This window comes from Bombina bombina, chromosome 1 (genome assembly GCF_027579735.1).
Source record: "Bombina bombina isolate aBomBom1 chromosome 1, aBomBom1.pri, whole genome shotgun sequence".
Classification (NCBI taxonomy): domain Eukaryota; kingdom Metazoa; phylum Chordata; class Amphibia; order Anura; family Bombinatoridae; genus Bombina; species Bombina bombina.
This window is the reverse complement of record NC_069499.1, coordinates 419,224,791-419,249,309: the sequence shown is the minus strand read 5'-3', so window position 1 is coordinate 419,249,309 and position 24,519 is coordinate 419,224,791. Positions and strand designations below refer to the sequence as shown.

General features: G+C 40.4%; 1 protein-coding gene across 1 annotated transcript in view; it reads left to right on the top strand.

Annotated features, from left to right (window-relative positions):
* PLA2R1 (phospholipase A2 receptor 1) overlaps positions 1-24,519 on the top strand; it is a 528,401-nt gene that overhangs the window by 450,580 nt on the left and 53,302 nt on the right. Inside the window, exons 25-26 of the mRNA XM_053698351.1 lie at positions 4,440-4,571; positions 16,611-16,724. Of these exons, the coding sequence (XP_053554326.1) occupies positions 4,440-4,571; positions 16,611-16,724 (246 nt within the window). The remainder of the gene's footprint in view (positions 1-4,439; positions 4,572-16,610; positions 16,725-24,519) is intronic.

The window sequence follows — 24,519 nt, the reverse complement described above, 5'->3', positions numbered from 1 at the left end:
TTATCTTTCATGATTCAGAGAGAGAATCCAATGTTAACAACCATCCAATGTACTTGTATGATGTAAATGTGTTCATTGTTTTTATATCGTTTGTTGAATAAAGAGCAATGCACATGTGTAAGGCAATGACAAAAGGCATGTATGTGCAGCCATCAATCATCATCTGGTGAGCCTATCTAGATATACTTTTCATCAAAGCATATAAATAGAATAACTGAAATGCTATAATAAACGTAAATGAGACAAGTGTTTAAAATTGCCTACTGTTTCTGAAAAATGAGATCTTAAAAAGTATTTTTTATGTCCGTTTAAATATGTGTTAATTCTTGAAACAGATTTTGTATTGGTGATGATAGAATTGATCGTGATTTATAGTTGATTTAATGTAATTTCCTAAAAGAATTTGATGTTGTACTTACTGATGTTCACACAAGAAAAACTCATAACTGCAGTGGCAAATAGTCTATTTCTTGATCTATTTGTCATTGCGGTACCAACGCAAGAATTAATGAATTTGTGCTTCAATTATAACGCTGCCATTACAAGTTTTCAAAGATCAAAATCTCTCTTGCGTTATGGAAAGAGGCCGGTCGCGTGCATGAGCACGTATTCCCCATAGAAGTCAATGGAGGCTAGAAATTGCATGAAAAACTAAATTCCAACACTTCTGTTGAGCCTAAAGTGAGTGATGTCATGTCATTCTGAGAAAAAGTATCAAAACTGTGATAATTTCATATTTTAAAAATGTTTTGTGTACGTAATGTGCTGTATATTGTTTGTATTGATTTCTGTATGTATGTGATGATATTTGTACGTAGATGTAGCTAAATGAGAGTAAGTTCATGTATGTCTATGTAAGTCAATGTAAAAAAAAAAATTGTGCATTTTTTTTCTAACACCCAAGATCTGGTATCTTTTATCCGTTATATATATATTTTTTCAAAACAAATTATTAAAAAAATAAAAATTGTAGAGTGTTTGTATGAGTGTAAGTGTACTTTGTATAATATTTTTGAAGTGTTTTGTAAATGTTTTTGGTAAGGATCTATCAATAACTACTGTTCTGAGAGAGCCTTATGGATTTGAGCGTAGATGGTGATTTTTGTGGCACTACAGAAACTTGCAATAGCAGCGTTAGGGAAAATGAGGCGTTATGGCCCATAACGATGCAAAACTCGTAATCTAGGTGCCAGATAACACCTTTATTACCCATTACCCAGCTTTGCACGACTAACATTTTTATATTAATTTACTTTATAACAATTAAACTTCTAAATTTCTGCCTATTTCTAAGCCACTATAGACAGCCTCTTAATCACATGCTTTTTTATTTGCTTTTCACAAGACACTGCTAATCCATGTGGGCCATCTAGATAACATTGTGCTCACGCCCGTGGAGTTGTGGCTGACACTGCACTAATTAGCTAAAATGCAAGTCAATAGATAATAAATAAATAGCCATGTGATCAGGGGGCTGTCAAAAGAGACGTGTATACAAGGTTAAAAGTATATTAATATATCCATGTTGGCTGTGCAAAACTGGAAAATGGGTAATAAAGGGATTATCTATTTTTTTAAACAAAAAACATGTGGTAGTTGACTGTCCATTTAACTTTGTTGTCACATTAAAAAGGTATGTTCTGTAAATTCATTGTAAAAAAACCTGACTAAAAAATCCAGTTAGATTCCAAGTTATAACATTACAAAGGGCCCCATGTACGAAGCCGCAGGCGGACAAGCTTCTCGATGTGGGAACTTAAATGCCCAACTTTGCGGCAACTGGGCGGCGGACTCTGTACATCCACTGCCTGTATATGCTAACTGTTGCACGTGAGCTGAACCTGTTAATCATTCTGAGCAAATGTGTTTGTGGTGATCTAGATCTGGCAACTCACTGTTGGCGGAGAGGGTAAGAAGTAGTGGTTGGATAACCCAGAAGATTAGCAAACTAAGGACCAGATTCACTAAAGATCTCTTGTCTGGCAAGATTTTCTATAACATGTCTCGTCAGTATTATGAGGCTCCTCAGGCATTATTAAAGGCAATTTTTGGCTTGGAACTCTGTGTATCTCTTTAAGGGGGTTCACTAATATGGTTTATGCTAAGGAGAGACATTGGGGTAGATTTACTAAGAGGTTAGCGGACATGATTTGCTGTCAGCACTTATCATTGCACAAGCATATCTGGTGAAATGCTTGTGCAATGCTGCCTGCTGCTCACTGCCGGCCAATCGGCAGCTAGCAGGGGCCGTCAATCATCCTGATCATACTGGATCGGGATGATTTGTGTCCGCCACCTAAAAGGTGCCGGAGAAGTTAAGGAGCAGCGGTCTTACGATGGCTGCTTCTTAACTTCCGTTTCAGGCGGACCTGAAACGATGGGGCTCTGAAGCAACATCCACTGCTTAATAAATGGACCCTATTTACTTAAAGGGACAGAAAACCCCAAAAATGTCTTACATGATTTGGAAAGAACATACAATTCTAAACAACTTTCCAATTTACTTCTATTATCAAATTTGCTTCATTCCCTTGTTATCCTTTGCTGAAGGAACAGCATTGCACTACTGGCATCTAGCCAATGCCAATCACAAGAGACAAATATGTGCAGACACCAATCAGCAGCTAGCTCCCCCTAGTGTAGGATATGTGCATATTCATTTTCAACAAGGGTTACCAAGAGAACAAAGCACATTTGAAAATAGAAATTAATTTAAAAGTGTCTTAAAATGACATGTTCAATCTGAATCATGCAAATTGAATTTTGACTTTCCTATCCCTTTAATAATTTGATGATCAGTAAAATAAGCTACCAATTTTTTTTAAATCTAAGCCATGTATTTAACTAACTTTCAATTACATACTATTCTAATAGTTATCCATCTATTTTTATATGTATTCACAACAATGGCAACAATGTTATATACACTAGAGTACCTTAAAAAAATTTATCAGGAGAGTTATTGCAAGATTATAGGTTGTGCTCAAAACTAATTGAACAGCTAAATACACATACAGTTTATCTTGGTTTGCTTTTGCTTGTTTTTTGTCACTTGCTCTTGTTCATTTCCCTACTTGGAAGCAAAAGCAAAACAATGGGAACCTGAAAATATTATAATGTAACCCAGATGTTTGTTCAGATTGATTCGGCAGTTTTTCATGATTCAGACAGCGCATGCCATTTTAAGCAACTTTCTAATTTTCTCCTATTATCAATTTTTCTTTGTTCACTTGGTATCTTTATTTTAAAAAGCTGGAATGTATGCTTAGGAGCCGACCAATTTTTGGTTCAGCACCCTGGGTAGGTGCTACATTTAGACACCAGTCACCAAGTGCTACCTAGGGGCTGACCCAAAATTGGGCCGGCTTCTAAGATTACATTTTTGCTTTTTCAAATAAAGAGACCAAGATCATGAAGAAAACTGATAATAGGAGTAAATAAGAAAGTTGCTTAAAATTGCATGCTCTATATGAACCATGAAAGTTTAATTTTGACTAGACTATCCCTTTAATAATTGGAATATATAGAAAATCGATTAAAAAAATATAAAATTAGACATGACACATAATAAATGGTCAGTGAAGTAAAAATACTTTAAAAAAAATACAACTTTCTAATTTACTTTGATTATCAAATAAACTTTTTTCAAATATACATTTATTTTGTATTTTTTGTTGAAAAGGGATATGAGCCTCTGATTGGGTGAGGGCTGCTGTCATGTTTTTACAGGGACAGGGAAATTCAAAGTAAACGTTATTGCATTGTCATTTTATTATGCATTTGGTGATTGCAATTGTGTTGTATAAATGGTCTAGCCATGCAAGCAGACAGGCATAAATGGGTTTAGGGGAGACTACTGCATCCTGAAAGCTTTAGATTAATCAGAAATCACAGGTTTGATGATGAGGCAGATTAAAGGGACATGAAACCCTTTCTTTTTCTTTCGTGATTTAGAAAGAGCATGTGATTTTAAATAACTTTCCAATTTACTTCTATCTCTTGATATTCTTTGTTGAAAAGCATGTATAAATAGGCTCAGTAGCTGCTGATTTATGGCTGCACATAAATGCATTGTGTGATTGGCTCACCCATGTGCATTGCTATTTCTTCAACAAAGGATATTTTAGGAATGAAGCAAATTAGATAATAGAAGTAAATTGGAGTGTTGTTTAAAATTTCATGCTCTATCTGAATCATGAAAGTAAAATTTTGGGTTTTATGTCCCTTTAAGCTCAGATTTGATCTCCTTGTGATAATTCATTCAGTAAAAACTCATTTACATGTATTGAAATGGGGGCCTTAGTTTGCCTACTTTCCACCTCTCATTTCAGACCATTGAAAGAGTCCTATACTGCCGTCAATGATTAACTTTGTGTATTGTTTCAATATTTTTATTTTCTGATCGCTATATTTATAGAAACATATATTTTTCCCCACAGAAACCAAACTCCCAGATAATAGTGGCAAATGTCTAGAAACATGGATTTCATTTCAGAACTACTGCTACAGCATTTCAACAGTACTAAACCATACAGATTTTAATACAGCACAGAATGTCTGCGAACAGCAAGGTAATATTGCTACTGACCTTTTAACTTATGTTACTGCTATCTGTGATGTATCTGTCTAATGTTCCTTGTTAGATGTGAGACACTTTATGAGAGCTTTAGAAGTCTTCAGGGGCAATAGGGGCTGCAGGGGTTAGTTCTATTTCTCATTAAGTTATGTTTGCAACTGTCTATGGGGAACCTTCTTATCTGGTTAAGTTCTTAATAGTGTAAAATGTTGTTTTGCATTTTATATTCTAAACATTTGGAGGCCTTGTATAGCCAATCAAAATCTATAATGGGAAATATACATTCTCTTATTTTGTAGATATATGTTTAACAGTATGAAGTGCTTATTAGTGGACATAACAAAGCACAAATAGGTCAGTTATGCCTAGGGGTGCCAGCTGGGTATACAAGCAAGTATAGCTTTACACTTGAAAAGAAGAGAAATCTTTCAAAAAGTAGTGTCTGTAAAATAATTTTCTTCCTAAATGGAAAGAGTCCACAGCTGCATTCATTACTTTTGGGAAATAAGAACCTGGCCACCAGGAGGAGGCAAAGACACCCCAGCCAAAGGCTTAAATACTCCTCCCACTTCCCTCATCCTCCAGTCATTCGTCCCAGGAGGTTGGCAGAGAAGTGTCAGAAGTTTGTTTGTCTCTTATGGAGGGTAGTACTCTTCGACATGGGACGGTAGCTTTAAGTAATCCCATCAGTCTCTCAGTTAGGGCCTGGATGAAAGTTAGAGTCCGGAGATGCAGGAAGAGTCTTTCTGCAAAACCATCCCGACTAATATTAACAGCTCCACTAGCAATCGGCGTTGTCGAACTTCACTTCGCTGCCTGCTTTCTTCTCTCAAGTCCATGGCGGAGGCGCTGCTACTATTCGTCACACTTGAAGGGCTGTGTTCTTGTTCCACGGCGTAGATTCCAGTAAGATCGTTTCATTTTACAGATTCTTCGACTTGTGAAGAATGCGAATTGGCCCCGTTGACACAGGTCAATCAGTTATGTTCGATATGCCATATTAGAGCGCCCTGTTCCTCGGTCTCAGGGAATCAGGGGTCTGCTGAGCCATCCGCCTCTGGGGGTTCTGTCCTTCAAGAGGCGAGTTCCCTACCACTCCCAACTACTACATATGCGGGTAACCCAGATTATGTTTATCCCTCCTTAAGGGGGCTTGTTCCCCCCGGAGGTTGCAGCTCGTTTTTGCTTTCACATATTTTTGGCGATTATGCGTCTGCAAAGTCGAGACATTTATTTGCGGTTTGCAGAATAGCGCGTCTTTGTGTTTTACTCAGACACGGTTTTGAGTTATTAGAGAATCCTATCCTTAATGGATACGGGAATCTGCAGTATTCTATTTCGAATGGCTCACCTCATTAGTAATGAGGGGATGACTTAAACTGTCTGCTTATTGAGGTCTTTCCCAGTTTTTTGTTGGAAGATCAGGGTTCCGTTTGGCTGGTCCTGCGGGTATGCCTGTTTTCTTCCTGGACATATACCTACAGGTTGCCTTATATTTTCTTTTATCCGGTTAGGATATCTTTTATTTTGATTATGTGTTTCCTTCGGAACTTCTGGGATCGATTCTCTCTGGTTGCTTCTTCGGAAATTTGTTAAGGAACGCATTAGTCCTATGTTTGTCTGTTTTACCTTCTTCTCTGAGGGAGGATTTAGGCAGCTTGACAGTTATGACCCCAGCTGCAGCTGGTCCTGCTGGGATTCAGATCTTCTGTCCTGTGGCTTATTCAGACACATGGCGCCTGTAATGCCTGGCTGGTCTGCTGGGGCGCTGAGTGCTCACAATAATTTGTGGTTTTCTTGTTTTTCTTTATAAGTTCAGCTAAGCTCTCTAAAAGTATCCATATGGCAGGAAGGATTGTGTCAGTCCTTATTCAGCCTTTCAATCTGATTGACCGGGTCAGTGGAGTTCCGCTGCATCACTCTTTTTGCTCCGATTTACTCAGGGCCTAGATTTTCTTTCTTCTCTGGGGAGGATTGGGGGGTTTAGCACCTCCTTACCACTGTTTTGGGCGGTTAGCCGTCTAAGGCTCTGGAATTGTCCTTGGACTTGTTCCTGCTGTGGTTCTCTTCTTGAGATCTTTTGGACTTCGTCTATTCCTCAGGGACCTGGTGCCCTTTGAGAGTTGGTTCCTTTGTAGGGACATGGGCAGTGTGGTCTCCTCAAGCTCTGTTTAGCGTTCCTTCCCTGGAGCAGGGGGATGCTCCGCATCCTTCTTTCATCTTTTCCTCTGATTTTAGGGGGGTGATGTGGATACTAGCCTTGTTTGAGTGACTTTGTCCTCAAGGTATCCCCCTTGTTCGCTAGTAGCCTTGTTTCGGTCTTTTACTTCCTTAGCTCCTTGGAGCATTGGACTCTGGCAAGGGGTGGTCTCGTCTTGGTGGGACTTGCGAGTTTTCTCGTTGTCCATTTTACTTTGGAAATTGTATGGTTATCTCCAAGGGGTCTGCCTTTTATATCAGATGGGGGATTTCAGTTTCCGGGTTCTTGTTTTGGGGTGCTCGGACCTCCAAGGTTGATGGTTCAAATCCAGCTGCTGACTCTGGATGTCCATTAAAAAAAAAAAAACATCCTTGTTTTCTTTTCGCTCTGGTTCTGCTGGTGGCTGAGGTTCTCACTCAGCGCTTCCTTTGTGGATTCCATTGCGGGTTGTACCGGACTGTAGGATCTAGAGCTGGTATGGAGTTCCCCAGTTCAAGGAAACTTGGGCTGTGTCTTATGGTTGGGCTAGTTGAACTGGTTCCGGCTGGTGAGGTAGCTCAGTGGTTAAATGCCCTTACTACAAAAAAGCCTGTTAAAGGATCCAAGGTTACTGGTTTAGATCACGGCAGGGCTGACTCACCCGACTGGGTCCGATGCCCCTTGGGCTTGCCCTCATCTATGGTCGGTTTCCCTTGGTTGGCTTGCTGGACTATTGTGATGGTTTCCCTGCTCTGCTAGCAAAAACCACTGCAGCTATGGCACCTTGTCTGGTGGTAGCAAGTTAAAATCTTCAGGAGATTCCTTCCAGATCAGGGCATTGGAGATTTGTTCTCTTGTTTCAGCTTCTGGCTGTGTCCTGGGGGCAGGGGATTTGTCCTTCTGGCCCTTTCGCCGGCCCCCTTTGTTGGGGGGCTTATATCTTTCTTTCGGAAGTGTGGTCCCTATCTTAGATCTTCTCCTGTCTTCAGGAGGTTGGGACAGACGGGTTAACCTATTTCGGAGAGAGGTACACTCGCTGGATTGTGCTGTCCATCTGGAGAGTCGCTGGCTCTGCCTTGAGTCTATGTTGGGCCTTTAGCTAGATCTCTAGGTCTACGGCCTTGTCGACGGTCTCTATGTGGTGTTCGGGTTGGCATCCGAGCACTGTTGTAATGGTGGTGCCTTCTTTCCACTCGTTGTTTGAGCTGGGGTTTTTCTGGTTCCCTGGTTTCAAATCTGCCGATGCTTGGGTTGGCCCAGTTGGAGGTAGGTCCTGAGATCCGTTGTTCTTCTCGGATCTTGGGGGCCCATTGGTTCTCATTGAGGTTCTGGGCTCTCCTTTATTTTCGAGACCTATGTGTAGGTCTGGCAGTTCTGTTGCTTAGAGTGTGCCTTCTGTACTGGAGGTTTAGCACTCTACATTTTGGTAGCCGCTTTTAGCAGTATTCTTTTGTGTCATCATGTGGATGTCTGCGTGTTCATGACTCAGGTGTTTACCTTCGTCTAGGTCTGCTACATGTAATTTTGCCTGAATTCTTCAGTGTTCTGAACTTGGAGGATCTTTGGTCTCCGTTTTCAGTTGTCCGTAGGCGCTGGTTGACTTGCTGCTTGGCAAGTGAGGGGTTGCTCTTTCGAAACCAGCTGCAGCTGTTTGCACCTTTATCGTGTGCTAGCTAGCTGTTCCAATCCTTTGCAGGATGTTGAGAGAACCTTCTCTGTTCTGATACCTGGTTGTAAACCTTGGGGTTTCTATTTGGATTGGGCGTTGCCTCCCATTGTTGTCAGGATCCATTTGGGTCTTGGGAGCTTGGTTTAATTTGAGGGTTTTCCTTTTATGGCGTTTATGGTAACCTACGGTTTCCATTTGGTTCCTTGTCTTGTTCCTTTAGGAGTTCAGCTGGGGTTCCTTTCAATAGTAAAGTTAAAGAGAAATGTGTGTAAGTGCGCTGACAGCTATGGGGTATGTAACTAAATGCTAAAAAATATGAGAAATTAATAATTATTATTATATAATTTCTCATATTTTTTAGCATTTAGTTACATACCCCATAGCTGTCAGCGCACTTACACACATTTCTTTTTAACTGTACTTTTTCTGTATTTTCTGTTTTATGGGAGCAGAATAGTGTATGTGCAGGGTTAGATTTACGCACACATTTTCTCCCTTAGACTCCTTTCGATAGTAAAGGGTGTATGGTGGGAGTTTGACTGTTGGGTGACGGTGTCTCCCGGAGGACTGTTGGCTCAGTTAAGTCTGAGTTGCGGTCTCTAGCTAGGCTATCTGCTGGTCAGTGTCCTTGGGGCCTTTTTCCATTCCTGTTTTCCTCGGCTTCGGAATGAAGCAAGGTTTTTTGTTGGGTAGTGGTTTTCAGGCCTGGTGCCCTCAGAATGGGGCGCCTATTGTACCCTCACGTTTTGGCATTCAGTGTCCTCTATAGCTTGGGTATTGTTTTCCCAAAAGTAATTAATGCAGCTGTGGACTCTTTCCATTTAGGAAGAAAAACATAAATTAGGCTTACATGATAATTTTCTTTTCTTCCAATGGAAAGAGTCCACAGCTCCCCACCTGTCATTTTTATGTGGGGCGTCCTTGTTTTTTTTTATCTTCTGGCACCTTTTCACCCAGATATTTCTTCTACTGTTCCTTTTTCCTCGGCAGAATGACTGGGGGATGAGGGAAGTGGGAGGAGTATTTAAGCCTTTGGATGGGGTGTCTTTGCCTTCTCCTGGTGGCCATGTTCTTATTTCCCAAAAGTAATGAATGCTGCTGTGGACTCTTTCCATCTGAAGAAAACAAAATTATCATGTAAGAATAATTTATGTTTTTTTACACACCTTGTTGAGTGGAATGTGAACTATGCAATGATTTGACCAGTAATTTATTACTCTGTACTCAAGTCAATAAAATTGAAAATGTATTTTACTGGAGTAAAGGTAACATGTTTGATTATTGCATTGTCTTATACATACATGTTAAAAATAAACATTTATAGAAAATATATTGCTACATTTTTAATTACTTCTTTATTATTTAGTTTATGGACAGCTGACACTTACATTTGGTCACTCTCCCTCCAACCAATTCATCAGATTTCTTTTAGTTTACACAAAAAAAACTTTTTCGAAAAGAAAAAAAAGGAAAATTTCTATATACTTCCACTTCAGATTAGCCCCATATGTGCCTGTCAGTCACTTGAGACATATTCTTGTAGATGCTGAGTATTGATTTCTTGCACTGAGCAATTCTAGGACAATAACTGCCTTGCTTTTTTACCACTACGTTATATACTTCACTAGTCCTAAAGCCCATGTTTACACGGGACATTTTTTCCAGTACAGTGGATCCCCTCTCTCTATTTTGCTCTCTCTCTCCCCCTTCTCTTTTGCTCTCTATCCCCTCTCTTTTGATCTCTCTCTCCCCCCTCACTTTTGCTCTCTCCCCCTCTCTTTTCCTCCCTCTCTTTAGCGCTCTCTCTCCATCTCTCTTTTGCGCGCTCCCCCCTCTCTTTTGATCTCTCTACCCCTCTCTTTTGCTCTCTCTCCCCCTCTCTTTTGCTGTCTCTCTCCCTCTCTTTTGCTCTCTCTACCCTACTCTTTTGTTCTCTCTCTCCAACCTTTCTTTTGCTCTCTTTCCCCCTCTCTTTTGCTGTTTCTCTCCCTCTCTTTTGCTGTCTCTCTCCCCTCTCTTTTGCTCTCTCTCTCCCTCATTTTTTGCTCTCTCTCCCCCTCTCTTTTGCTGTCTCTCTCCCTCTATTTTGCTCTCTCTATGTCAACTCTTTTGCTCTCTCTCTATCCCCCTCTTTTGCTCTCTCTCTCCCCTCTCTTTTGCTCTCTCTCTCTCCCACCTGTCTTTTGCACTCTCTACCCCCCTCTTTGCTCTCTCTATCCCCGCTCTTTTGCTCTCTCTCTCCCTCCCCTTTCTTTTGCTCTCTCCCCCCTCTCTTTTGCTCTCTCTCTCCCCTTTCTTTTGCTCTCTTTCCCCCCTCTCTTTTGCTGTTTCTCCCCTATCTTTTGCTCTCTCTCTATCCTCCCTCTTTTGCTCTCTCTCTCCCCTTTCTTTTGCTCTCTTTCTCCCCTCTCTTTTGCTGTTTCTTTATCTCTCTTTTGCTGTCACTCTCCTCCTCTCTTTTGCACTCTCTCTCCCCTCTTTTTTGTTCTCTCTCTTTCCCCCTCTCTTTTGCGCTCTCTCTCCCCCCCCTCTTTTGCACTCTCCCCCTCTCTTTTGCGCTCTCCCCATCTCTTTTGCTCTCTTTCTCCCCCTCTCTTTTGCTCTCTCCCTCCCCCTCTATTTTGTTCTCTCTATCCCCTCTTTTGCTCTCTCTATCCGCCATCTTTTGCTCTCTCTCCCCCTGTCTTTTGCACTCTCTATCCCCCCTCTTTTGCTCTCTCTATCCCCCCTCTTTTGCTCTCTCTCTCCATTTCTTTTGCTCTCTCCCCCTCTCTTTTGCTGTCTCTCTCCCCCTCTTTTGCTCTCTCTCTCCCCCTCTTTTGCTCTCTCTCTCCCCTTTCTTTTGCTCTCTCTATCCCCCCTCTTTTGCTCTCTCTCTCTCCCCTTTCTTTTGCTCTCTTTCTCCCCTCTCTTTTGCTGTTTCTCTATCTCTGTTTTGCTGTCTCTCCCCCCTTCTCCTTTGCTCTCTCTCTCCCCTCTCTTTTGCTCTCTCTCTTTCCCCCTCTTTTTGCGCTCTCTCTCTCCTCACTTTTGCACTCTCCCCCTCTATTTTGCTCTCTCTCTCCCCCTCTCTTTTGTGCTCTCTCTCCCCTCTCTTTTCCTCTCTCTCGCTCACCCCTATCTTCCCCCCTCTCTTTTGCGCTCTCCCCCCTCTCTTTTGCTCTCTCTCCCCCCTTTCTCCCCCTCTCTTTTGCTGTCTCTCTCCGTCTCTTCTGCTCTCTCTATCTCCCCTCTTTTGCTCTCTCTACCCTTTCTTTTGCTCTCCCTCCCCCCTCTATTTTGTTGTCTCTCTCCCTCTCTTTTGCTCTCTCTATTCCACCTCTTTTGCTCTCTCTATCCCCCTATTTTGCTCTCTCTTTATCCCCCCTCTTTTGAGCTCTCTCTTTCACAGCCTCGCCCACGTCACGTCCAGCCCTGCCTGCGTCACATCTGGCCCTGCCCGCGTCACTTCCGGCCCAGCCCCCTGTCACGCCCAGTCAGCCCCAGATGCCAGGAGGTTAGTCTGTTGAAGGCCAGCTGTGTTTGTCCTCACACAGTCTCTACTGCACATGACAGCTTCGGACAAACACACTTTTATATTATAGGATATACATAATATGGCTTGTGGGCTAAGCCTGAGAATGCGCTAAGCACTACATTTTACAGCAGTATTTTAAATTGCGCTTGAGAGCAACACTTAATTCACCATTTGTAATAGAAACTAAATGAGCCTGCTAATAGCACTCCCTACCCATTAAAAGTATAGAATGCACTAAAAGTTTTTAGTTGACTCAATAGATTGTGCTTTATTCATGAGAACGATAACAAGATAACACACCCTGTGCTATTAGTTGTGCAAAGTAACATGCTGTAATCAATTAGAGAATATCATTTGTGCACTAGAATGTCCCTTCTAACACGTCAAAAAGACATACAGATCCTAATTACTATAATATATATATATATATATATATATATATATATATATATATATATATATACAGCACTGATATTTAACTTGTGTGTAAAATGCTTTAACTGGCTGCAGACTGGATATAACATCTCAGCTCTTTTAAAGGGGTAGTATCACTGTAAGACCATGAATAATTAAGGGGTTATTAGTAAAATCTTCTCAACTTTATTTGCTATGATATTATTTAAACATCTACTGGCATGTATTTGATTATTTCCTTTTGTAAATTCAACAGTTTCAAATAGTGAATACAGTCAGATCAGCACTTACACGTCATGCCTAAAATATTCTGTCTATATGAAGGGGAGATTCAATCGGCTAGATTACGAGTTGTGCGTTAGGGTTAAAAGCAGCGTTGAGAGGTCCTAACGCTGCTTTTTAATGCCTGCTGGTATTATGAGTCTTGAAATGACAGGCTCACCGCTCACTTTTTTGGCCAGACTCGGAAATACCACAAATCCTCTTAAGTAAATTGCGTATCCTATATTTTCAATGAGACTTGCATAACGCCAGTATTGCGAGTCTGACCAAAAGTGAGCGGTAGACCCTCTCCTGTCAAGACTGATACCACATTTAAAAGTCAGTAGTTAAGAGTTTTACACTAAAACGCTGTAGCATAAAACTCTTAACTAAAGTTCTAAAAAGTACACTAACACCCATAAACTACCTATTAACCCCTAAACCGAGGTCCTCCCACATCGCAAACACTAAAATAAAATTTTTAACCCCTAATCTGCTGAACCGGACATCGCCACCACTATAATAAACATATTAACCCCTAAACCGCCGCACTCCCGCATCGCAAACACTAGTTAAATATTATTAACCCCTAATCTGCCTGCCCTAACATCGCCGACACCTACCTACATTTATTAACCCCTAATCTGCCGCTCCCAACATCGCTGCCACTATATTAAATGTATTAACCCCTAAACCTAAGTCTAACCCTAAACCTAACCCCCCTAACTGAAATATAATTTTAATAAATCTAAATAAAATTACTATCATTAACTAAATTATTCCTATTTAAAACCAAATACTTACCTGTAAAATAAACCCATAAGATAGCTACAATATAACTAATAGTTACATTGTATCTATCTTAGGGTTTATTTTTATTTTACAGGCAACTTTGTATTTATTTTAACTAGGTAAAATAGTTACTAAATAGTTATTAACTATTTAATAACTTCCTAGTTAAAATAAAGACAAATATACCTGTAAAATAAAACCTAACCTAAGTTACAAATACACCTAACACTACACTATAATTAAATCCATTACCTAAACTAAAGACAATTAATTACAATTTAAAAAAATAATCTAAAGTACGGGAAAAAAAAACACTAAATTAAAGAAAATAATAAAATAATTACAAGACTTTTAACTAATTACACCTACTCTAATCCCCCTAACAAAATAAAAAAAGCCCCCAAAATAAAAAAAAGTCCTACCCTACACTAATTTACAAATAGCCCTTAAAATGGCCTTTTGCAGGGCATTGCCCCAAAGTAATCAGCTCTTTTACCTGTAAAAAAAAGTACAAATACCCCCAACATTAAAACCCACCACCCACACAACCAACCCTACTCTAAAACCCACCCAATCCCTCCTTAATTAACCTAACACTAACCCCTTGAAGATCACCCTACCGTGAGACGTCTTCATCCAACCGGGCAGAAGTGGTCCTCCAGACGGGCAGAAGTCTTCATCCAAGCCGGGCAGAAGAGGTCCTCCAGACGGGCAGAAGTCTTCATCCAGACGGCATCTTCTATCTTGATCCATCCGGCGCGGAGCGGGTCCATCTTCAAGACATCCGACGCGGAGCATCCTCTTCAAACGACGGCCGACTGAAGAATGAAGGTTCCTTTAAGTGACGTCATTCAAGATGGCGTCCCTTCAATTCCGATTGGCTGATAGAATTCTATCAGCCAATCGGAATTAAGGTAGAAAAAATCCTATTGGCTGATGCAATCAGCCAATAGGATTGAAGTTCAATCCTATTGGCTGATCCAATCTTGCATCAGCCGATAGGATTTTTTCTACCTTAATTCCGATTGGCTGATAGAATTGCAATCAGCCAATAGGATTGAAGTTCAATCCTATTGGCTGATCGAATCAGCCAATAGGATTGAGCTTGCATTCTATTGGCTGTTCCAATCAGCCAATAGAATGCAAGCTCAATCCTATTGGCTGATTGCATCAGCCAATAGGATTTTTTCTACCTTAATTCCGATTGGCTGATAGAATTCTATGAGCCAATCGGAATTGAAGGGACGCCATCTTGGATGATGTCACTTAAAGGAACCATCATTCAGTCGTCGGCCGTCGGATAAAGAGGATGCTCCGCGTCGGATGTCTTGAAGATGGACCCGCTCCGCGCCGGATGAATGAAGATAGAAGATGCCGTCTGGATGAAGACTTCTGCCCGTCTGTAGGACCTCTTCTGCCCGGCCTGGATGAAGACTTCTGCTCGTCTGGAGGACCACTTCTGCCCAGTTGGGTGAAGACGTCTCACGGTAGGGTGATCTTCAAGGGGTTAGTGTTAAGTTTTTTTAAGGGGGGATTGGTTGGGTTTTAGAGTAGGGTTGGTTGTGTGGGTGTTGGTTTTAATGTTGTGGGATATTTGTACTTTTTTTTACAGGTAAAAGAGCTGATTACTTTGGGGCAATGCCCCACAAAAGGGCCTTTTAAGGGCTATTTGTAATTTAGTGTAGGGTAGGGCTTTTTTTATTTTGGGGGGCTTTTTATTTTCTTAGGGGGATTAGAGTAGGTGCAATTAGTTTAAAAATCTTGTAATTATTTTATTATTTTCTGTAATTTAGTGCTTGTTTTTTTCTTACTTTAGATAATTTTTTTAAATTGTAATTAATTGTATTTAGTTTAGGTAATTTATTTAATTATAGTGTAGTGTTAGGTGTAATTGTAACTTAGGTTAGGTTTTATTTTACAGGTAAATTTGTCTTTATTTTAACTAGGTAGTTATTAAATAGTTAATAACTATTTAATAACTATTGCATCTAGTTAAAATAAATTCAAAGTTGCCTGTAAAATAAAAATAAACCCTAAGCTACCTACAATGTAACTATTAGTTATATTGTAGCTATCTTAGGGTTTATTTTATAGGTAAGTATTTAGTTTTAAATAGGAATTACTTAGTAAATTGTAGTAATTGTATTTAGATTTATTGTAATTATATTTAAGTTAGGGGGGGTTAGGGTTAGGGTTAGACTTAGATTTAGTGGATAATACATTTAATATAGTGGCGGCGCCGTTGGGGGCGGCAGATTAGGGGTTAATAAATGTTGGTAGGTGTCGGCGATGTTAGGGCCAGCAGATTAGGGGTTAATAATATTTAACTAGTGTTTGTGAGGCGGGAGTGCAGCGGTTTAAGGGTTAATATGTTTATTATAGTGGCGGCAATGTCCGGTTCGGCAGATTAGGGGTTCAAATTTTTATTTTAGTGTTTGCGATGTGGGGGGGGGGCCTCGGTTTAGGGGTTAATAGGCAGTTTATGGGTGTTAGTGTAGTTTTTAGCACTTTAGTTAAGAGTTTTATGCTACGACTTTGTAGTGTAAAACTCTTAACTACTGACTTTAAAATGCGGTACCAGTCTTGACAGGAGAGGGTCTACCGCTCACTTTTTGGCAGACTCGTAATACCGGCGCTATGCAAGTCCCATTGAAAAAAGAAGATACGCAATTGACGTAAATGGATTTAAGGTATTTCCGAGTCTGGCCAAAAAAGTGAGTGGTACACCTATACCTGCAAGACTCGTAATACCAGCGGGCGTTAAAAAGCAGCGTTGGGACCTCTCAAAGCTGCTGTTAGGGAGGACTGAGGAGAGGTTTAAAAAACAGTGATATAGAGCATACAAGGTTTAAAAAACTTTCTGATTTTCTGTATTATCACATTTACTTCAATCTCTTGGTGTCTTTTGTTGAAGGAGCAGTAATGCACTACTGGGAGCTAGGTGAACAAATCGGGTGAAACAATGACTAGAGGCAAATGTGTGCAGTCACTAATAAGCAGCTATCTTCCAGTAGTGCATTGCTGCTCCAAGGTCTAAATAAGAATGCCTTTCAACAAAGGCTGCTAAAAGAACCAAGCAAATTAGATAATAGAAGCAAATTGGAAAGTACCATTATAAGATAATAAAAGTGACATTAAGTATGTTTTTTTACATGGACTGTCATCAAAGTTCTCTAAGTCATTGTGTTTCTTTTACCTACAGGTTCCAGTCTTCTAACAATTTTAGATGAAGATGAGAATGCCTTCATCGTAGAAGAGCTGGAAAGCTTTAATAGTATCTCAATGGTTTGGTTAAGCAGAATCATATCACATAACAGTAAGTTCTTTTTATATATATATACACATATACACACACATATTAATATTAATATCAGTCTTATGCAGCACATTTCCGTCATGTCTTCTGGGAATGTATCTGTTCACTGATATTGTTGATAGAACCTAGTAGCTTGACCACAAACAGTCTATCTAATGGATAAATGCCTATATGGAACCTTAGACTTGTTTAAACAGTAAAAGTTCTGCATCCAATTTATGGAATACATATAGTTCCTGCTTGAAAAAAAAGAAATGTTACAGTAACTAGAACTATAAGGTTTAGGGGTGAGAGTACATGAGGGCCCACCTTATTAGGCTGACCATATTGCCGCTTTAAAAAGGGACACATATGAAAAATACATATTTCAGGGCTGTTTTCAGGGCTGTTTAAAGAAATGGTTTTTGTATAAGAACCCTCACATATGTATTTTTCATATGTGTTCCTTCTTAAAGCGGCAATATGGTCAGCCTACACCCTTATGCACAACAAAAACTCTTCTCACTCCCTTTTACTTAAAGGGACAGTAAACCTTAAAAATAATGTTATATAATTCTGCACATAGTGCAGAATTATATAACATTATTTAGGTGCTATAGCCATAAAACCCTTTTTTACCTTTTAAAATGTAAAAATGACATCGCTTTTACAGACCCCGCTCTCTGCTCTCTGCTGAGCGGGTCTGTATATTTAGTCAGCGCATCGGGCCAGCTGTATAGTCACAGCCCGGCCCGATCGCGCCATAAGACTAAGTGCAGCTCGCTCCTTTCACAGGCGCGAGCTGCACTTAGTGCTATGGCGCGGTCGGGCCGGGCTGTGACTATACAGCTGGCCCGATGCGCTGACTAAATATTACAGACCCGCTCAGCAGAGAGCAGAGAGCGGGTCTGTAAAAGCGCTGTCATTTTTACATTTTAAAAGGTAAAAAAGGGTTTTATGGCTATAGCACCTAAATAATGTTATATAATTCTGCACTATGTGCAGAATTATATAACATTATTTTTAAGGTTTACTGTCCCTTTAAATATGAAAAAAAATCACCTCCATGCATTCTATGTTTTATTAATGAGTTTTGACATACAGGACATAAGTTCTGTCCTTTTCTGCCCTGATTATACTCCCTTATAAAATTAGGTCAATGGGACTACATTGACTTTTTTTGTTTTGTTTACTGTATAGACATTTGTGTGAACTTTGTATTATGAGTAGAACGCAAATATTGCACTTGCGTTAGCACAATTTCGCTCAACTCATAGCCCTTATATGGGGAAATTTGTTTCCCTGAATATTCTTTGGCTACACTTTTTGGTATTAGTTTAATTTTACATTAAAAAAAATACTGAATATTTGTTGAACATTTACCTTCATTTTTGTTAAATTTCCTCTTCCTCTTCTTCAAAGAGCCCCAGTCGCAGTAATAGTGCGGCGTCTCCCAGGGCCTGTACTATAGGACTTTCTTCTTAAGCACAGGCCCTGGGAGCTCCCAGACTTCTAATACCTCTTTTGCCTTTAACAATAACTCGTGTAGTTCAGTGTCTCTATACCTGGATGGCTCCAATTTTTTCCTTCAGCCGTCTACTGTTGTTTCTTTGCAGACTTGGAGGGATATTTATCAAGCCATCAACTGTGCTGCATTCACCGGCACCAATACGCTCCCCTAACATCGCGGCCGCAGACCTGATTACGCTCTCCATATTTATCAAAAAAGCTGTAAAAAGCCGCGCACCAAGTACGGGACGATGAGCAGCGGACTGTTGTTAGCTAACAGTCATCGATCTCGCTGCTATTCAGCTTTTTACCAACTTTATTTATATCCTGTCACTAAACACTGCCACTATACTAAAATATTTAACCCCTATCCCCGCCGCTCCCCGGAGCCCACCGCAACTAAATAAATGTATTAACCCCTATCCCGCTGCTCTCTGAGCCCACCGCAACTAAATAAATGTATTAACCCCTAAAAACCCTGGCCTCCCACATCACTACCACTTACTAAACCTATTAACCCCTAAACCGCCAGCCCCCCATATCGCCATAAACTAAATTAAGCTATTAACCCCTAAACCTAACAACCCACTAACTTTACATTATAATTACCTCATCCCAATCTTATAATAAATTTAAACTTACCTTTAGAATTAAAATAAACTATATTAAACTATTAACCTACCCTATTATACTACAATTACATTAAACTATATTAAACTATTAATTAATCTACCCTAACTATTATACTAAAATTACACTAAACTATATTAAACGATTAATTAACCTACCCTAACTATTGTACTAAAATTACATTAAACTATATCAAACTATTAAATAACCTACCCAAACTGTTATACTAAAATTACATTAAACTGCAAATTAAATTAACTATATTACATATTTAAAAACCTAACCCTACTCAAGTATTTAAATCTACATTAAAGAATTCACTAAGTTACAAAAAAATAACAACTAAGTTACACATGTCATCTAAGTTACAGATGTCATCTTCAAGACATCCGGCGCGGAGCATCCTCTTCTTACGATCGCCGCTGAAGAATGAAGTTTCCTTCAAATGACGTCATCCAAGATGGCGTCTCCTTAGATTCCGATTGGCTGATAGAATTCTATCAGCCAATAGGAATTAAGGTGGAAAAAATCCTATTGACTGTTGCAATCAGCCAATAGGATTGAGCTTTCATCTATTGGCTGATCCAATCAGCCAATAGGATTGAGCTTGCATTCTATTGGCTATTCCAATCAGCCAATAGAATGAAGCTCAATTCTATTGGCTGATTGCAACAGCCAATAGGATTTTTTCCCCTTAATAAAACCCTTCTGCCGCTTGGGATGAGGATGGCTGTCGAGTCTTCGAAAACTGTAAGTGGATCTTCGGGGGTTAGTGTTAGTTTTTTTTAAGGGTTTATTGGGTGGGTTTTAATTTTTAGTTTAGGGACTTTGGGCGGAAAAATTGATAAAAGCCCTTACAAATGCCCTTTTCAAGGCAATGGGGAGCTTAGTTTTTTTTAGATAGGATTTTATTTGGGGGGTTTGGTTGTGTGGGGGGTGGGTTTTACTGTTGGGGGGGTGTTTGCATTTTTTTTTTACAGGTAAAAGAGCTGATTTCTTTGGGGCAATTCCCTGCAAAAGGCCCTTTTAAGGGCCATTGGTAGTTTATTGTAGGTTAGGGTTTTTATTTTGGGGGGCTTTTTATTTTGATAGGGCTATTAGATTAGGTGTTAGAAGTTTGATAAATGGCAAAAGTTGTCAGATAGTGCCGAATTTGTATTCGGAACATCTGTAATGATATGAGACCGGCGGATTGTATGTTACGTCACAATTTTCAACTTTTGTGGTCTGTAGGCTTTGATAAATATGTCGAATCAGGCTCGCCACAATTACGCTGAGGAATTCCAGCGTATTTGCGGTTGACGGCTTGATAAATAGGCCTCATGGTTGGATATTTAATTAAAAAGAGTTATCAAGTCTCTTTTCTAGTCGTCTTATAGACTCAGTTACTATGCAGCTTTCTTTAACGGATCAAAAATCAAAGTTATAGTCAGCTTGCTCACATCTTCACAAAATTTTCAAACCATCTGTAGTTCAATGTATGGAACTGTAAGGTCTTATGATTGCAGCATAAGATGTTCTGTCTTTTGCACGGTTCTATATGAGACCTCTTCAAATTTGCATGTTTCAACAATGGTGCAAAAATGGGATGCAAACAATGGTGCAAATCCTATGGGGGTTTTCAGTGAGTTAATCTCTATCCCAGTGGATAGTTTTCCAGAATATTTCTCTTGGAGCATCCTTTATTCAGCCAACTTGAAAAATAATGTCTGCAGACAACATTTTCTGGATTAGGGTTCAGTCTATGGGTCCCAGGAGAGCACTGGGAGTCAAGGTTAATAATATTATATTGACTCTTTAGTTCCCTTCAGTGCTGTCCTCTTCTGAAAGGAAAAAATGTATCCAAGTTTTTATTCAGACATTGTAACTTATATACATCATTAATGGGGAACTTACAGTTCATTTGCAATAATTTAGGAAGTCTTAAGGATTTTTTGATTGGACACAGAAAAATGTCTATATTTGCATCCCAGGAATGAAATCTGCAACGCAGATTTCCTTAGGTAATCCCTTCACCAGGAATGTTTTCTCCTTGAAGTAGTAGTAGTAGAATGTAGAAACATGGGGGTCCTCCAGAGATAGACCCTGATGACTTCTTTTTCCAAGAGTCATAGTTTAAATTCAATTGAGCATTCTTCATTAATTTGAATGCTCTAGTCAGGCCCTGAAGGATTTGATTTGCAAATCTGATCCACTTTTCAGCTTTCTCCAGTCATCAATACTTGAGTCTTTCATTTTGATGGATTAGAGATTTAATTAGAGATTGTATATCTATTTTGTATAACAAGGAGGTTTCATTGATGCTTTATTGATTGCCTTATTTCAGGCCATAAGTAAAATTTCTCAAATTATTTGAAATGGTTTTCTTTCTGCTTTTGAAACTAGGGTTTTAACTGGCATTCTTTTAGAATTCTCTGAATTCTCTTATATGCAAGTCATTTTGGATAACAACTTATCTGCTAACTCTTTAAAGAGTCCTATTTTGGCTTTCTCTGTTTCATACTACAGGAACATTCTAAAGTGTTTTTTGACATCAAGGCTTTTGTTCAAGCTTAGTTAGGAAATATATAGTGTCTAAACCATATTCTCCTCTTTGGAACAATGTGTTGTTGGTTTTTACAAGCTTTATAGAGACTTCTCTTTTCAAACCTGCCATACTTTTAACTTTTAGCTTCTGTCTTGGGACACTTTTTGTTGTTTTTAGCAATATCTTCTGCTGGAAGATTTTTTGATTATTTTTTTTTTTTTACGTAAAGTAATTTCCTTCTTAATATGAGGAGAGTCAATGGCATCAATCCTTACTGGTTGGGAAATACTGAACCTGGCCACCAGGAGGAGGCACCCCCAGCCAAAGGCTTAAATACTCCCCCTACTTCCCTCATATCCCAGGCATTCTTTGCATTTCTTCACAGGAGGTTGGCAGAGAAGTGTCAGAAGATTCGGAGTAGTTCCTTATGAAGGGTATCTACCCTTCGAATTGGGACTGGAGTTTTAAGTAGTCTTGTCAGCCTCTCAGTGAGAGCTTTGACGAAGGTTAGAGTCTGGAGGTGCAGGGAGAGTCTTTCTGAAAACCCATCCAGACTCGTATTAACAGCTCGTAAGCAATCAGTGTTGGACGAGTTTCACTGCCTGCTTCCATCACTCATATCCATGTCAGGAGCGATGCTACAAGACTGTCACACTTGAGAGGCTGTGTTTCTCTTCCACGGCATAGATTCCGGTAAGATTGTTTCATTTTTTACACATATGATAACGCCAGAAGACAGGGTCACAGTGTGGCTCCTTTTATCTAAAGGGGGATTATTGACCTCTGAGGAGTCTCCGTCCCGTAAGGTGTACACCCTACAGTCATCTCCTAATACACATGCAGCTTCCCATAGCACTCCTAATCTTCCATCTGGAGTGGGCCTTTTACCGCGAGACTTTAGTACAAACGGCGGTGTCTGCGGCTTTTAGTGCTTTACCTTGCCCTGCTAAGCGCAAGTGAAAGGTTAAATATTGCTTTCCCTCCCAGGGGTCATCAACTAGTTTGTTGGACTTATCTTATATGAGATTATCCGAGAATGAGGGCGCCTCTGATACTTCAGAGGGCGCATTTTCTGGGTCGGAGTCTGCTGCCTCTAAACCTCCAGCTGCGGAGGAACCAGACTTTAGATTAAGGATTGAACATTCACGTTTTCTGTTGAAGAAAGTTTTGGCTACGTTAGAATTTATCTAGAGCCCAAATTGCCTGGAGGAACCTTTGATTCCTAAATTAGATAAGGTCTACGAGGACAGGGTTTGTACCACAAACTTTCCCGATTCCTGTAAAGATGGCGAACATTATTAAGAATTAATGGGAAAGGCTTGGTTCATCCTTTTCCCCCTTCATCTCCTTTAAGAAATTGTTTCCCGGTCCCGGACTCTCATTGGAGTTGTGTGGGTTCCATCCCCAAGGTGGATGGCACTATCTCCACGCTTGCTAAACACACTACTATCCCGCTAGATGATAGATTGTCTTCAAGAGCCCATGGACTAAGAGATAGAAACTCTGTTAAGAAAGATGTTTTAACATACGGGGTATTTGTCTCAACCAGCAGCGGCTGTTGCTGCGGTTGCTGGAGCGGCTACCTACTGGTGCGACAAATTATTCTGAGTTATCGAGGTGGGGAGGGTCCCCTCGACGTGATCCAGGAAAGAATTAAGGCCTTAAGTGTTGCTAATTCTTTTATATCTGATGAAACTATGCAAATTAATCGCCTGAATGCTAAGGATTCATGTTTTTCTGTTCAAGCCCCTAGGGCACTCTGGCTGAAGTCCTGGTCTGTGGACATGACTTCTAAGTCCAGACTTCTTTCCCTCCCCTTTCAGGGAAATGTTTTATTTAGTCCAGGCCTGGACTCAATTATCTCTACGGTTACTGGAGGCATGGGTGCCTTTTTACAGCAGGATAAGAGGAACAAACCTAATGGACAAGGTCCTAATTTTCGTTCTGATAAATCCCAACATCAACAGCCCCCTGCAAAGCCCGAGCAATCCAAGAGTACTTGGAAGCTGGGTCAGTCCCGGAATAAATCCAAGCAGAGCAAGAAGCCTGCCGAGACAAAGTTGGCATGAAGAGCGGCCCCTGATCCGGTTCTGGATCACGTAGGGGCAGACTGTTTCTCTTTTCAGGCGCTTGGTTTGGGGACGTGCATGACCCGTGGGTACTGGAGGTCATCATGCAGGGATACAGGATAGGTTTCAAGTCTCATCCACACCAGGGGCAGATTCCTTCTATTCAAACCTGTATTCCAGGCCAGAAAAGAGAGAAGCCTTTCTTTGGGTGAGTGAGGGATCTATCCTCCTATGAGTCATTGTCCTGGTACCTCCTCCCGCAAAAAGAGGTTTGGGATACTATTCAAACCTTTTTGTGGTCCCAAAGAAGGAGGGAACTTTCTGCCCAATTCTGGACCTGTGTGCTTAAACAAATTCCTATCTGTCCTCTTGTTCAAGATGAAGACAATTAGGTCCATCCTTCTCTTAGTTCAAGAAGGAAAGTTCATGACCACTATAGATCTGCAGGATTCTTACCTTTATGTTCCAATCCAGAAGGAACACCTTCAAGTTACTAAGGTTTGCTTTCCCGGACCAGCCTTCCAGTTTATTGCACTTCTGTTTGAACGATATTCTGGTTCAAGCACCATCTTGTCGTCTGGCAGAAGACCATTCAAAATCTCTTCTGTTTCTTCTTCGATCTCATTGATGGAATATAAACTTAGAAAAACGTTCTCTTATTCCCAGTACCAGGGTGGAATTCCTGGGTACTATAATAGACTCCATTTCCATGAGGATATTCCTTACAGACCAGAGACGTTACAAGCTAACCTTAAGGCCCTCTGTGGCTCGGTGTATGGAGGTGATTGGTCTCATGGTGTCCAGCATGGACATCATTCCTTTTGCCAGATTCCATCTTAGACCACTACAGCTGTGCATGCTGAGACAGTGGAACAGCGATCATTCGGATTTGTCTCAACAGATTTCTCTGGACAACCGGTTGAGAGAATCGCTCTCCTGGTGGCTCTGTCCAGATCACCTGTCCCAAGGCACATCCTTCTTGAGACCATCCTGAGAGACTGTGAGTACAGATGCAAGCCTATCAGGATGGGGAGCTGTCTGGGGTGCCAGGAAAGTACAGGGACTGTGGACTCGAGAGGAA